The sequence below is a fragment of the Triturus cristatus genome, chromosome 3_1 (assembly GCF_964204655.1).
Source record: "Triturus cristatus chromosome 3_1, aTriCri1.1, whole genome shotgun sequence".
NCBI lineage: Eukaryota > Metazoa > Chordata > Amphibia > Caudata > Salamandridae > Triturus > Triturus cristatus.
The window spans coordinates 490408669-490423356 of NC_140583.1; the positions used below are offsets into that span (position 1 = coordinate 490408669).

Below are 14688 nucleotides of genomic sequence, written 5' to 3' on the forward strand. Positions count from 1 at the left end.
GGAACAAATGGAGGAATAGGTGCAAGGCATACAGACAAAGTACCCTTTAAGACAGGGAGCAAGGTAGCTTTGCATCCACACAATTTCATGAAAATACCCCAACGAGAACTTGAGGAAAAAAGCAAAAGAACACTGTGAAGCCACCGGTGTAGAAACACAACATGGCCAAGAAACAAGATGCTTCTAAAAAAAAAAAAAAGCAACCAGAGATCGCAATCTGTCATCGACAGATAAAGACAGCAGGAAAGGAAAATACCTGCTGGGGCAGGAGCTCCAATCCTGATTCTACTCAGAGGTGACAAGTGAAAGGAAGAAACCAACAGGCATCACCCTATAACTGCTCACACAGAAAGAAAATCAAGGAGACCATCCCTGGCCAGACTGAGTACGGGGGAAGAAGAGGACGGTATAGCAAACAGGGATTAAGATTTCACTCATCTCCTATCCCGAAAATGGCCTAAAGTGAAGTCAGCTTGAGAGACAAAATTATATTGACCATCGAAAGGCATGTCCTTCAAGGCAGACTGAACAGCCTTAGAGAAGTCAGAGATGTGCAGCCAGGCACACTGGCGAAAAGCTAGCGAGAGTTCCATGGCTCGTCTGAAAGAATCTGTGGTATCCATGCCACAATGAATCAGCAATTTAGCCGCCTGACTGCCATCCGGGACCAGCTGAGAAAGAGAGTCCCAAGTGTCACCAGGGACGGAGGAAGAAGGTGCGAGAGACTGAATTCCACAACACGCGAGATAAATGGCCCAAAACACATGCGGTGTTAAGAGACGGCAAAGCGGAGCTGGTGGCAGAAAAGAGATATCGTACAAGAGCATCTAGACTTTTAGCCTCTGTCTGGAGGGACGCCAGGCACGCCGCTGATGCCGGGGGAGGCTGTAACAGCCTGAACCACAAAGCTGCGTTGTGTAGGCTGTCGGAAAACGCAGAGAGGGTCTCCAGGGGCAGGATGGTGCCTGTGAGCAATACACCGATCCATGGAAGCCCTCAAAACTGGTTTAGCCCAAGTGCCCAAAAGAATATCAAAGAGGGATACACTGAAGGGGATCACATGTTCAATCCTCATCTGGCCCCGGTGAAGCACCCCAAGTAGGTGATCAATGGCCACCTCCACAGAGGAAGCTGCAGCCCCAGAACCAAAACAACGCTCTGTAAAAAGTTCAGCAAAAGCCAAGCTAGCCTTTGAAGCAAGGCTAGGAGGAGAAAACGGCCCCGAGGATGGGGAAGAATCAAGGCTACTAGCCTCACCGAGGTCAGACACCCAATGAAACTCTAGAGGAGGCTGAGGAATGTCAGTTATGTCATCACAGATATCACCAAAATACCTGTGTCACAAGGGGAAAATAGCAGGTGGCTCCTCTAAAAGCAGAGGAAGGTAGCTTGATAAGAACTGTTCCACTGACACCACTCCCGCCGTCGAAGAGGCGACACGTCTGCGTCGGAGAGGTGAGACAAAGTAGGGGCGATCGGCGCTATTGACATCGATGGTGGCACCGGCGGATCCAACACTGGCGTCACAGGTGGGAACCCCAAAGGCTGTGCACTGGAGCCAATTAAGGTTCGATCACGGATTCAGAAGGCCTCAGTGACACAAGGGAGGTCACTCTGGTTTGGAAACAGTCAAGACTTCACCAACCTTATTGGGGCCGAGACGTGCAGCAGAGGAAGGGTGACAACCAAAAATGGCATGAAGGGAGAGATAGTATTCCCTCATTCTGAGCAAGAGTCACCTTGGCATTGGGAAACACCAGAAGGCGCGAGACAGATTCTTGCTCCGACCCACAAATCGGAGGAATAGGAGGCGTGTCAGGGACACTGCGCATACCTGGTAAATTCCGGAAAGGGAGCGGGCCAACTGCCTAAGGCGTGACTTACCAGCCAACAGCGAGGACGAGAACTTCAGGAACTGGTCCTCAAGCAGTACTCAGAGTGAGGACCTCGTCTGATGAGGGACCTTCGACCACCACACCGCTAACAGTATCATGCAGTGCTTCTGTAACACTGACAACCGAAGCTGAGGACATGAACAGCACCGTCCGGAGTTAGGGTGCAGGCCCAGACACCACATGCAAATAGAATGAGGGTGTAGGGTCGACATCGTTGTCTACAGGACCTCAAAATATCCAGAAAAAGCACACTGTTTCGTCAACAACGTCGAGATAGGTCAAAAATGGCCAGAGGCACTGCTCTCCGAATCCACATGGAATAGAAGAAACTGACGTCAGCTTGTCGGGGGAGGGCTTATATGGACTCTGCTGATGTCACATCCGGTGGATGACGTCGTTATGGAGTCGCTCGATGCCCTCTACCGACGTGCAGATGTACTGCTGAAGAAAAGTTTCCGGATCCAGTCTGGCACCTGGGGATAATTTTAAGATAATGAATCTTTGGCTAGACGGGTCTATCAGATTGTAACTGTATGTACATAGCGCTTACTATCCCTGAGGAGGAGTTGAAGGGACAGTAATGTAAAATAACTTCCATTACGTTCAGTCTGGGTATTACTAGAATGTATATTATGGAAGCACCATTTTATCGTAAAACGGTTTGCACATTTTGTAGCAGTCTATCTTATACTGCATGTAATGCAAGTTTAAAACAATCACTTACATATTCACAGTGCTTTCTATCACAGGCTGTGACTGCGTAGCACTAAAAATGCACAAATCCCTATCCTCCACTGCACCAACCAAGATTTAATTCTGTGACTCTCTGTATTAACTAAGTGAGGTTTCAAAATGTACTATAATGCATGTCTCAGTGAGTAACAACCTTTTTTTGTTTTTATTTTTCATTTAAGCTGCCCGTTATTTTATATGTAGCTACCTGACTGTGAAAGATCTAAAAAAAACGTACAGAATATTTTGTTTTTAGCCACACCTTTGACCCCGCCTCCATGCTCAGACCTGGATAAACTGACCTGGTGGTAATCTCACCGGTAGGTTTAGCCTCACAATCAAGAGCTCAGAGCAAAAACATTACACAGGAATGTCATTAGTAAAGAGACAGCTTTAAAGTCATTTGAGAAATAGGGAAGAGTGAAATAACCAAAGCTAAGCAGGAAGTGAATTTCATACTATGGCTGCAGTGACGAAGAAGGGCCCATCCTCAAGCTGTCTGCACAAGAGCGTGAGATAATAAGTTAAACAAAGAGAAATGAAGTTCTCGGATAGGACAGCACTTCTATATGGCAGCAAGCCTGCACTGAAGTTGATACTGAAGTGTTCCTGACATGTTGGTGGGAACAATTTTGTCAAAATGAACCCTGTCAACACAAAGTTCTATAACTACTGAAGGGCTTGCGTACTGCCATCCAAGCTTGAAATAAGACAGCTAGACATTTAAAAAGAACATGTTTCCTTATGGAATGCACTTCTGATAAAACATTTCAGATATACATTAAATACTCCTCAAAGTAAGTTCTCTCTTCCATGTGTTCCTCACAGAATGAAGATCAACCCACAATCAAAAACTCTCAAAAGTATGGCAATCGACCAGAAAAGTTGAACTGTGCATACAAGGAATCATATATAGACCAGAGTTTTTGTCTCAAACAGTATTATCCTTTCAGAATCAATGACACATCAGAAACATCAGAAATGTTTTAGTAGGGAAATCATAGATGATATTCATCAGATTCACTTTTAAAGCAAAGGACACTGGCAGCTGTGTTTGTGGTCAAAGACAGATAACAACTAATAAGTACACATTGTTAATAACCACACTTCCAGGAGCTGAACATGTTAAAAGCTTCTTGTCAACATTATGCAGTATAATTTATCTTTAATTGTACTTAACCAGGTGAGCATCCTAAAACAAAAAGGCCACACGAGTTCCTGGTAAAAGGTTGGCACCCACACACTTAAAGTGGACTTGAGTGTCCATGAGTGGGAGAGGACACTAAGATCCAAAATGTATAACCTTATTTACATTTATAGTTACATCAGCTATTATACCATATCAGTTATTGGCATGTATAAAGTATTAATCATCTCATCAGATATCAATCGTAAGGTGACAAGGAGTGATACATAATTTGGAACCAGGGCAAACAGTGATATTTAATGTGGTCAAGAAAAATCAGCTTTTATGGGAAGGGAGTGTAGTGGTTGCTAGTGGGGGATACCAACGTGAAAGAATAACCTGCTCTTATCGTGGAAAAGGGCTTTCTAGGTTATTGGCAGCAATTAATTTACAATCAGGGGGCGTGGTCATCACTGTAGAGAGCGGTAATGAGCAGGTGTTATGTAAGGAGCAGGCATCATATAGATTTACATGCTGGGATACAATTGTGGTCCATTGTCAACCAATCAGCCTCATGTTGGTATGGGGTAATATGGATGAATCTACGGAGGATGCAAAATGTGTGTATTGCAAAACTTTGGACCTTAAGGTTGAAATTAAAGTAGTACATGGAAAGGCTTACGTTTATTGTTTATATTACGTTATATTATGTTACTGGCATTCATACAATATGTAGTCTGCCATTACTAGTATGACCTTGTAGCAATGCTGGCTGTTCGAGCATCCCTTTAGGACTGGTTTTGAGGTTTACATAGGTCACCAGGACCCAAGTCATCTAATGAGTATAAGTTTCAGGTACTGAACACTGCTTATGCATGGAACTCTGGGTGTATGATTCTGGCTTTGGAGAGGAGTGCTCGGAGGGCTTCACTGATTGCTTATGTATGTCTTAAATTAAAAAACGTGGCTTTTCCCTGAAGATGTAGGCTTTGTAAGATGAAAGTGCACATGCAGTTAAAAAAACACACTTGGACTGGTGTACTTACATTTCCAGAACCGTTTTGAGCTGCTCCAGTTTGGATTTCCTTTCTTCTATTTCACAGTCATTATGCACTCCCAGCTCTGACAAGAGCAAGCGAGCAATGTCCAGCACTTCCTATTTAGTATACAAAAAATCTCAGTTAAAATTCAACATTTTGTATGTGCTTAGTTAAAATTCAACATTTTGCATGCGTTCAGTAGACGTACTAAGAGAAATCCACTTCTCTGCACACAAAAATTATCTACATGTAGGTATCAACCCTAACTCACTGCGATGTGGAAACCAACCCCGTAACTGCATTATGGTAAGCTGACATAAAAGTGATTAGAATTCCAGGTTTATGTAATTCAGATCCATTTTTAAAGAAAGTGATTTCTTAAAAGATTTGGGGCAAATGTATGTGATATGGTATCAAGCAGTGGCCGGTCAATGCAGAAAAAACTCCATGTCCAGAGGAAAAGCCATACCTGTGGAAATATTGAGATACTACATGTACACACTATCTTAATGCCTGAGCTAGAAGAAGTTCCTATAATCCGATCTAGCCATTCTCCTGTTGTTTAAATCTGTTCATACACCAGACTCCTGTAGAAATCTAATTTTGATGATAGAAAGATAGAAGAAATCAGACCTAGATGGATCTCAAAGTTCTGCACTGTGAGATAAATTACCCAATGGAGCAAACTAATCTGGCCTTTCATGGGTTATTGACAGCCATTCAGATTACTAAAGGTTTCTCATAGAAATATAATCATGTTTAACCAGAGAGTATATGTATGAATTAATGTCAAAGCCCACATTTAGGTCTTCAAGTATCAACTGCTTTGACGGTGTTCTGACAGGCCAATCGTCCAGATACAAGTAGACACTAGATATCTTGCCTATGTGGATGAGAAGTTTCAACTCCAATGCACTTTGTTAAGATTCAGGAGCCGACCGGAGTCTTTTGGTCCTGAACTTATTATAAGCCTGGGTTTCCGATTTACTTTAATTAGCAAGTCAACATTATGAATCCCTACAACACACAAATGTATTTTTCTATAATTTAAGGGTCACCATTTTTAATTTCACAATTTTTATGAACTTATTTTAAACACGGGTCTAATGCTCTTGGCGTCCCTAGGTAGGACTGTTTCATTTTGAAGAAAGAAAGAAATTTGGCCCTTCGACAAGTCCTCTCATTCTAAACTGATATTTTGGTGTCTGTGTTGAAAATATCCCTACTAGCACCAACTGGTATAAAGTAATTTTGTTTTAGCCAGATGGGACTTCTGTTAATTGTCTCCATGCAGGTGCGGCGTGAATGAAAATTAAAGTTGAGTTGACTTTAGTCGGGGGGGGTGGGGGTGTTAGGGTTGAGAAATTTCTTTTCAGCATTCTCTTACAAATTCTTTTTAACACCCCATTTTAATTTTGACCATAGCTGGTGGTATTCCTCTTTTGCGGTTGTAAAAAGGATAGTTCCCTTTCCTCTGAACAAATATTCTTGTCTATGGAAGAACAATGGGGAATACTAAATATTTACACCCAAGGGTCCTGCCCAAAGCAATCTTTCTAGTAGCCCCACGGGTAATGACCAAAACAATACCACTTGTAACAACCTATACAAAGTGAAGATCTCAATCAGAACCCTTTTGAAACTAGATCAGTCCCTTCTATCATCTTATAAGACACTACTTAATTGACAAAGTAAAAAAAAAAAAAAAAAATTACATACCTGTAACTCCAGTTCTCTAGCGTTGGTAGCTTCCATAAACTCACATGCTTGAATCATTCCGTGGCATCAGGCTGGGAATCCTCTGTAGTTTTAAAATGGCAAACAGTTTTAAAATGGCAAACAGTTTTAAAATGGCTATATACTGAACAATGTTTCTTTAGTAGAACATCCACCTCATTTGAAACAACCTAATTGTCAGCCAGTGAAGAGGAAGTAAGCACTGAGCTCACTAAAGGCCACCAAAGCTCAGATTCTATGAAGGATATTAACCCCCGAGGTGCGGCAGATGGCCAATGGCCGAAGGCCGCACTCAGTCCCCAGTGTGCCTGCCGGCTACTGGCCAACACTAGGGAGGGTTAGAAAGGCCCCTCTGGTGTTTTGCATCAGAGGGTTTCCTTTTTCTCTCCCCGAGGCTAGGGCTGCTCGGAAAGGGCTTCCTGAAAAGCCTGAGCTTTTTTAAAGGTTTGTAATGACGAACACTGCGAAGGGCAAACTGACGTCATTACATTCTTAAAATGAAAGTAAAATGAGCCAATGGGCTTGTTTTACTGTCACTGAATCAGTGCTCGGGGCATTTCTCAGCCCCCCGAGCACTGATTCTCATGGAAGAGGTATCATTGGAAAGGGAAGAATCCCTTTATTCCCATGATACCTCTAACCAGTGTATCCCTGTTTGGGAATCGCCACACGAGAGCAACCCCCAAGCAGGGATCCACCCACCAGACACCTGGGTCAGGGGGGTGGCCTGTGCTCCTACACAAACTATCAGTCTTTTTGCCCCATGGGGGGGGGGGCTGATGGGGTGATTACCACAGATCGAAAGCCCACTAGACACCATACATTTTTTTTTAAATAAAAAAAATAAGGGTGGGGGCTACCCACCAGTGAATGGCCATGCCCCACCCCCAATATATATGGAACATTGTTTCCGGCCTCCAGGGAGTCAAATGGGGTTCTATTCCCCAATCTGTCCCACCCACCCCCACCTCGGGGGCAGAAAGCCCACTAGATACCAGAATAATTAACAAACAAAAAAAAAATAGGGGTTGATGCTGCCCATCATGGACATGGCCATACCTCACCCCAGAAAGAGCACAGACAGTATTTCTGCCCCACTGGGTGGCGTATAGGAAGGTGATTATCCCCAAACATAGGGGTGGAGTCTGCCATACACGGGCATGATTAAGCCCCACACCCTGAAAAAGGTGGCTCAACAGTCTTTCTGCTCTGCCTCAGAGGTGGATGGGGGCAATTAGCCCCAATTTGCTTCCCATCAGAGGGGGCGGGGCAGAACGCCCACTAGACATGAGGGGTGCATTTATGCAGTATTGTTTTGGGGGGGAGGAGCCCCCTTGGGCATGGGCCTATGCACCCAACGCCCAAGAGACTTTCTGCTCCGCCCCCTGGGGGATGGATAGGGTTATTTACTCCCAATCCACACCACCCCCGGCAGGACAGAAAGCACACTAAACACCAGTGATTTCAAAATGGCGCCAAAACAAACAAAAGGAGGTGGCAGCCTAACCTGGCCTCGAACCATTCCCCTGACTTCATAGGGGCAAGAGTGTCTTTCTGCACCCACCCACCCGAGGGCAGTAACCCCACTAGACATCAGGCATTTTGCATTTGAGTCAAAAGAAAGTGTCATGGGAGTTGCACTCTGGCATTGCCCCCACACCCACACCAAAAGGGACAACCCAATATTCCTGCCCATCCCCAATTTGCTCCTGGGGCAGAAAGCCCACTGCATGACAGGACTATTTATTTTACATATTATAATGGGGTGGGTAGGGCTCATTCTGAAATCAGGCTCCACCCTCACCCCTAAAGCCTCAACAATCTTTCTGCTCCCCTGCAGACTAAAACATCCCATTCCAATGGCAAGAGAGATGACATTTTATACCTTTTGGAAATGTGTTTTCCATATAGGTCAGGACAGTGGGGCTAAATCCCAATATCCTCCCACCTGCCATGGTAAATGGTTGAACCTTTAAGGCTTGGGATGGCCGCCACCTGGAGAGAAGTACCAGACCCAGACAATTTGATAAACTAGACTTCAAAGGGAGTCCAGGGTGGTGTGCTATGCATGGATCCCATGAAGTTTTCCTACCCACAATGCCCTGTTAACCTCAAACTTTGCCTAAAATCACAAAGTTTCCTTGCATTTCTATAATGGTAACTTTCGGAATCAGGAGGAATCTACAAAATTAACTGCTACCACCCAGCATTACCCCCCTGTGCCGATACAAATGTTGCACCAGTTGTGTGGCTGGACCTAGTGCATGTGACAAATTGATCAAACCGAGGTCAATATCAGCCCCCTTGCAAGAGCTCCCATTGACCACGGTTTGATTAATTTATGTTGCATGCACTAGGCCCAGCCACACAAGCAGCATTTTTATCGGCACAAGTGGTGCTAACTCTGGGTAGTAAGAATGTTGTGGATTCCCCCTGATTCTGGAAGTTTTCATCACAGAAATGCAAGGACAATGTATGATTTTCGGGCGAAATGTAAGGTTTGCAGGCCATTGTGGGTAAGAAAACCTCCTGGTATTGATGCAATTCACCCCACCCTGGATCCCCCAGATGTCTAGTTTTAAAAAATGTAAAGATTTGCAAGGTTTCCTTAGGTGCTGGCTGAGCTAGGGCCGAAAATCTACAGCAACCCACTTTGGAAAAAAAGGTCAGTTTTGAGGGGAAAAATGTGATGTGTCCATGTTGTGTTTTGGGTAGTTTGCGGTCACAGGCATTAGGCTTAGCCCCACAAGTGAGGCACCATTTTTTATTGGGAGACTTGGGGGGGATGCTGGGTGGAAGAAAGTGTGTGGCTCCCTGCAGATTCCAGACCTTTCCATCACAGAAATGTGAGGAAAATGTGTTTTATAGTCAAAGTTTGAGGTTTGCAAGGAATTCTGGGTAAAAAGAAAACTTGGTGAGAGTCACCCCATGCTGGATTCCCCCACGTGTCTAGTATTAAAAAATGTGCAAGTTTGCTAGGGTTCCATAGGTGCCATCTAAGGCCTAAAATCCACAGCTACCTATATTGGAAAATGAGTACTGGTAAATCCAATAGGTCTCACCTACGCAAGAGCGATGTTTTGTTTAGCCACATTGTACAGCATAGACGCTGTGCAGCAAGGCTGAAAGTAAAGTTAAAAAAATGGCATGATGTGGCCAGCAATGACTTCATCATGCCACTTTTTTTTCATTACTGCACAGCATCCACAAACACATACAACATGGCTAAAAAACATAGTGAATAGCCTAAACCGCTTCCATAGATCTAGCCTTTGGAACCTCTATAGGTCTTGTTAATTGGTTGTACCTGCGATGCTGTACAGCGTGGCTAAAACTTATTAAAAAAAGGCTCTGATGCGACCACCAGCTTAATTTGTAGACATGCGCACCTGCAAATACCAGGCATTTTTTTTCTTTTTTTAGCTACCACTCTGAGTTAGATCAGTAACAAAAATGAAAATGAATCATGTAAAAACATTTTTTTAAAGCAGGAGGTGGCACAACTGGGGGATGCGGGAAATCAACAAAGGGTGTGAATGGACGGAAGAACACATAAGGCATGGGGAGGCAATGGGGAGAAACAAACGGGTGAGTTCAACAGGAAGGGAGGCAGGGAAAAGCACACAGGCAACAGAGAAAAAACACAAGTACAGAATGAGAGAAGTGCATGTGAGAGTCAGCTCATAAACACATGCACTCAAATGGAGTGCTTAATACAAAAGAAAAAAGTAGTGCTTCAAAAGTAAGCAGTGGAAGCAGAGATGCCAGTCAATCAAAGAGATGGTGTAGCAGCAATTTTCCATGGGAAGGACAAACACAAGACTTACAAGCTGGGACGTCAATAAGAAGTAGGAAAATGAATGGTCAGTCAGTCAGTCAAAAGCTTTTATTTCGGTAAAATACCATAAAAAGACATAAATAGTAATATACATTAAAACATGATTAAATAGACATTGTATATAGTGTAATCCATTAAAACATTAAAATTATTACATAAAAGAAATTACACAGTGAGGAAACAGAATTTTTCCACAAAAACAAATATTTAAAAATTGTATCCAGGGCCAAAAATGTACTCACTACACCTCAGAGTTCTGTGGTAGCAATGATGGCAATACTAAAATCAGGGGGGTTGGGTGACAGGAATCATACATTTGGACCTTGTAAACCACATGGAGAGAAGAAATTTGGCCATTGCAAACACTATCACTGGAGTAGTATCGTATTTCAAAATTCTAAACACCTCCTTATGGTCCCTAAGACCCCTAGTCTTGCATAACTGGACGATCCACTTTTTTCTTGCAATGATATATAAAGGGCAGAAAAGGACAACATGCAACTCTGTTTCGCAGGTGGTAGTACATAAAGGACACATGCTTACGGGATCCGAAACATTGGACCATCTATGTGTAAGATCCCTCAGCGGTAGCGAGCCGTGTCTGAACTGAATGAAGAGTTTCTTTGCCAAAGGTGGTTGGATGACGTCCAGAAAAACTTCAAACTGGGGACTAAACTTAATATCCAGAAAGGTGTCGGTAAGCCTACCCAGAGGGGAGTGGAATAGAATTCCCTTCCGATATGATTTCAAGACCTCCCGCAATGATTTCTTCGAAAGTGCACGGCATGTCTCTTCCGGGGCGGACCATAAATTCCCCATCCCAATGGAGTAGCAGAGGTTCTTTACATAGGTAAGCCAAGGGATCTTATCCGATTTTCCCCTTGCCAATATATCTCCAAGATCATGCCTATAGCTTACCAGCTCGGGCGTTGACCAAAGACGTCTCCAGTACTGGAGAGGACGATTCAGGGCAATCTCTTCTATGGGAACCAGACCCAGATCCCATCTCAAAGGAGTTAAAGGAGTGCTAACAGGTAGTTTCAGCAGTCTCCTCATAAAGGAATTCTCAATTGAAGAAAGGGAAGCGGGAATGGAATATCCCCATAGTTCAGCTCCATAGAGCGCCCCTCCTCTAGCTTGAGATTTATAAATTTCCATGGGGGGGCCCAAAGGTTTAAGAGAGGTGTTATTATACACCTTCAGGATACCCCCCACTGATTGAGCTAGTTTCAAATTAACCTTCGCCAAATGGGACCCCCATTTCATTTTATCATTAAGGGTCACCCCCAAATACTCAAAAGTGGCAACCCTATCCAGCTCTACATCTCCCATCTTAGGGTGGGGGCAATTAAATGAATTGGAGCCGAAAACCATAAATTTTGTTTTGGATAGATTCAGTTCCAAATCCCTGTTTTTACAGAAGGAGCAGAAGGCCTCTAATGTACGCTGGATGCCCATGTAAGATTTAGATAACAAAAGCGTGTCATCCGCGAACATTAGGGCCGGAACCTTACGCCCCGCCAGGACAGGGGAGTCCAAATTAGCGGTGCACAGGAGATACTCAATCAACCCATTGATGAAAAGGGAGAAAAGAGTGGGGGCCAGGACACAGCCCTGCCTCACACCCTTTTCAACCGGGAATGGCCCAGATATTTCCCCACATCTCCCATATCTCACCCTTGCATAGGTGCCTGAATGGAGACGTTTGAATAAGTGGCAAAGATAAGGGGGAACACCCATCTCTAACAAAAGGGCCCATAGTTTTTCCCTTTGGACCATATCAAAAGCGGACCGAAGGTCCACAAAAATCAAGTAAAGATTACCAGCACCCATGCTGACTGACTTCCAGTAGATCAACTGTAATCTGAATAATTGATCAATGGTAGAAACCTTTGCACGGAACCCCGCCTGGAGGGAGGTTAGAATTTGGTGATCCTCCATCCAGGACTGCAATCTGGTTAAAAGGACTCGGGCAAACAGCTTCTGTAAAACATCAATCAAGCTTATGGGGCGGTAGTTGGCTGGATCCAAAGGGGAAGATTTTTTATAAATGGGTATAATTTCTGCACCCAACCAGGTCTCCGGGATTCTAAGGCCCTGCAGAATGGCATTAAAATATACACAAATATAAGGGGCCCAAATTTTTGAATCACTTCTGTACAGGTCACCAGGGATCCTGTCAAGCCCCGGGGCTTTCCCTACTGATAGGGTGTTGAGGGCCAATTCTATTTCTGAAAGGGAAAAGGATCGGCTCTCAGGTTCTTCCTGGCCCAACTGGTCCCTTGCAATATCATTCAGCGGGGTGCCCGGATCGGGACCTCCCCTAGATTTACTGACAGAAAAGAGGGGTTGGAAATGGGCAAGCCAGACCTCCTCACTGAGATTAGGAATAATTGCAGGGCTACTGGCTACCGTACCCGTTCGAACAATGTTCCAAAACGCCCTCGAGTCACGGTCTGCAATTGCTTGTATTAAATTTTGCCACCTTTGATCCTCCCACTCGGATTTTGCCTCCTTGATCAGATTTTTGTAGGAGTCCGGATACTAGACTGGGTGCCCTCTTTTACCTCTTTTATCAGGGCAGTCTTAGCCCGCCTACAAGAACCATTAAACCAGTGCTCAGGCCTAGGAGGCCTTGGTTTTGAGGTAGTAGGACTATAAAAAAAGCCAGCCAAGCTGCCAAGGAGATCCCCGTGGATGTTCTGGAAATCTAGGAGGCGGGTCTGCGGAATGTCCCCATTGGGGCTCAGAAGGTGGAAGACTGCCTCCAGCGAGCAGGTCACACTGCTGTATATAGCTGCAAGCTTTAAATCATCGGACGCAACCCTTGCCCACCTAATCCGTCTACCACCCGCCGCTGGTACCAGATTCTCGCTGTTTAATGGTGATAGGTGCTTATGGATTCCACTGCCACCAATCTTGTTTACCAATTCCAGTGACAGTAGGTTGTGATCACTATCGACCCGTGGAATAACAGAAAAGGCTGCCAAATGGCCCCAGAATTCCATGTTCACCAAAAGGTAGTCGATAGTCGAACAGCTCCCGGGTCTATTAAAAGTAAAGGACCCCGGCACGTCCGGGCAGAGTCTACCATTGCAAGCCCTCAAGGAATGTGCAAAGGTAAGCTTATTAATCTCAAGGGCTAGAGGGGAAAGACGTTTGGCAGGATAGATAATAGGGTCTGGGATTACATAACTTTCATCCTCGTCACAGGTGGGGGAGGGGATCCCAGGAAGGGGTTCGAAATGACAATTAAAATCTGCACCTATTAGTTTATGGGACGCAGGCGGAAGAGAATGTAGTACATCATCCAGGGCGCCCAAAATCGACAGGCCCAACTGTACCGGGTGGGGACGCAGGTAGACATTTATTACTACCAGCGAATAACTAGCAGGGAAAGTAAGTATCAGACCCAGAATGTCGGGGGACTTTGGGTCTAATAGCTTTACGGAGCAACCCAAGTGTGTTGCAACCCATACTACTAACCCCCCCGATGGTCTGCCTCTCGCCCCTTGGACTGCTGGGACCGAAAACGATGCATAGCCCACCCTCCGTGGTATGGACCGTAACCATGTTTCTTGGAATATGCAGATGTCGTAATTGTCCATTAGCTCTCCCCACTCGGGGTCAGAGAGTTTGGACTCCAATCCAGCCACATTCCAAGACCCTACTAGAGGTCTTCGAATGAGTGTGCGGGGAAGACTAACAGCCAGAGGTAAGGAGGAGAGGGAGCGGTGGGAAGCAGAGTGTTCAAGGAGGCCCAGCACGGGACGTCCCTCCAAGGTGCTGGAGTTCAAGGGTGAAAAAGGGGTGGGCCCAGGACCACTCTCCGTACCAAGTGCGGCCAAGGGAAGACCCGTCTCCGCACCGGGAACTTCCCTACCCTGGTTCCCCCCCATTGGCGTATGCCTTCCCTTATTGAGCCTCAGGGGTGATGGTCAGTCCACGGAGTAGAGTACATCGAAACGGTTTTCGACCGGGATATTAAAATAAGTATTGTGAGAGGCTTGATGAAAATACGGTAGTTCCACCAGGTTCAAAACATTGGGGATGGAGTAGAAATACCCCAAATGCGATGTGTCGATAGCTCCTGGTTTATGGTGCCCACCCAGCTTCAATATATGTCCTACTACTCTAGGGTCCCTAAAATTAATCAGGACACAATCCCCACCAATGTCCTTTGGGCGGGTCCCTAGCCAGCTAACCCTCCGAACAAAGAGGATCTCCCCTCTCCCTGCTCCCTCCAGTGGTCTATTTTTTGACAACCAGTGAATGACTTTATTTTTTAATTCAAAGTAAGATTCCCCTTTACCATTTAAT

General features: G+C 45.0%; 1 protein-coding gene across 17 annotated transcripts in view; it reads right to left on the minus strand.

Moving 5' to 3' along the window:
- Nucleotides 1-14688, minus strand: part of PPIP5K1 (diphosphoinositol pentakisphosphate kinase 1) — a 1768598-nt gene that overhangs the window by 859911 nt on the left and 893999 nt on the right. For all 17 annotated transcript variants that reach the window (XM_085644342.1, XM_085644333.1, XM_085644343.1 and 14 more), the window contains one exon: nucleotides 4800-4909. In XM_085644342.1, coding sequence (XP_085500468.1) covers nucleotides 4800-4909 — 110 coding nt within the window. The remainder of the gene's footprint in view (nucleotides 1-4799; nucleotides 4910-14688) is intronic.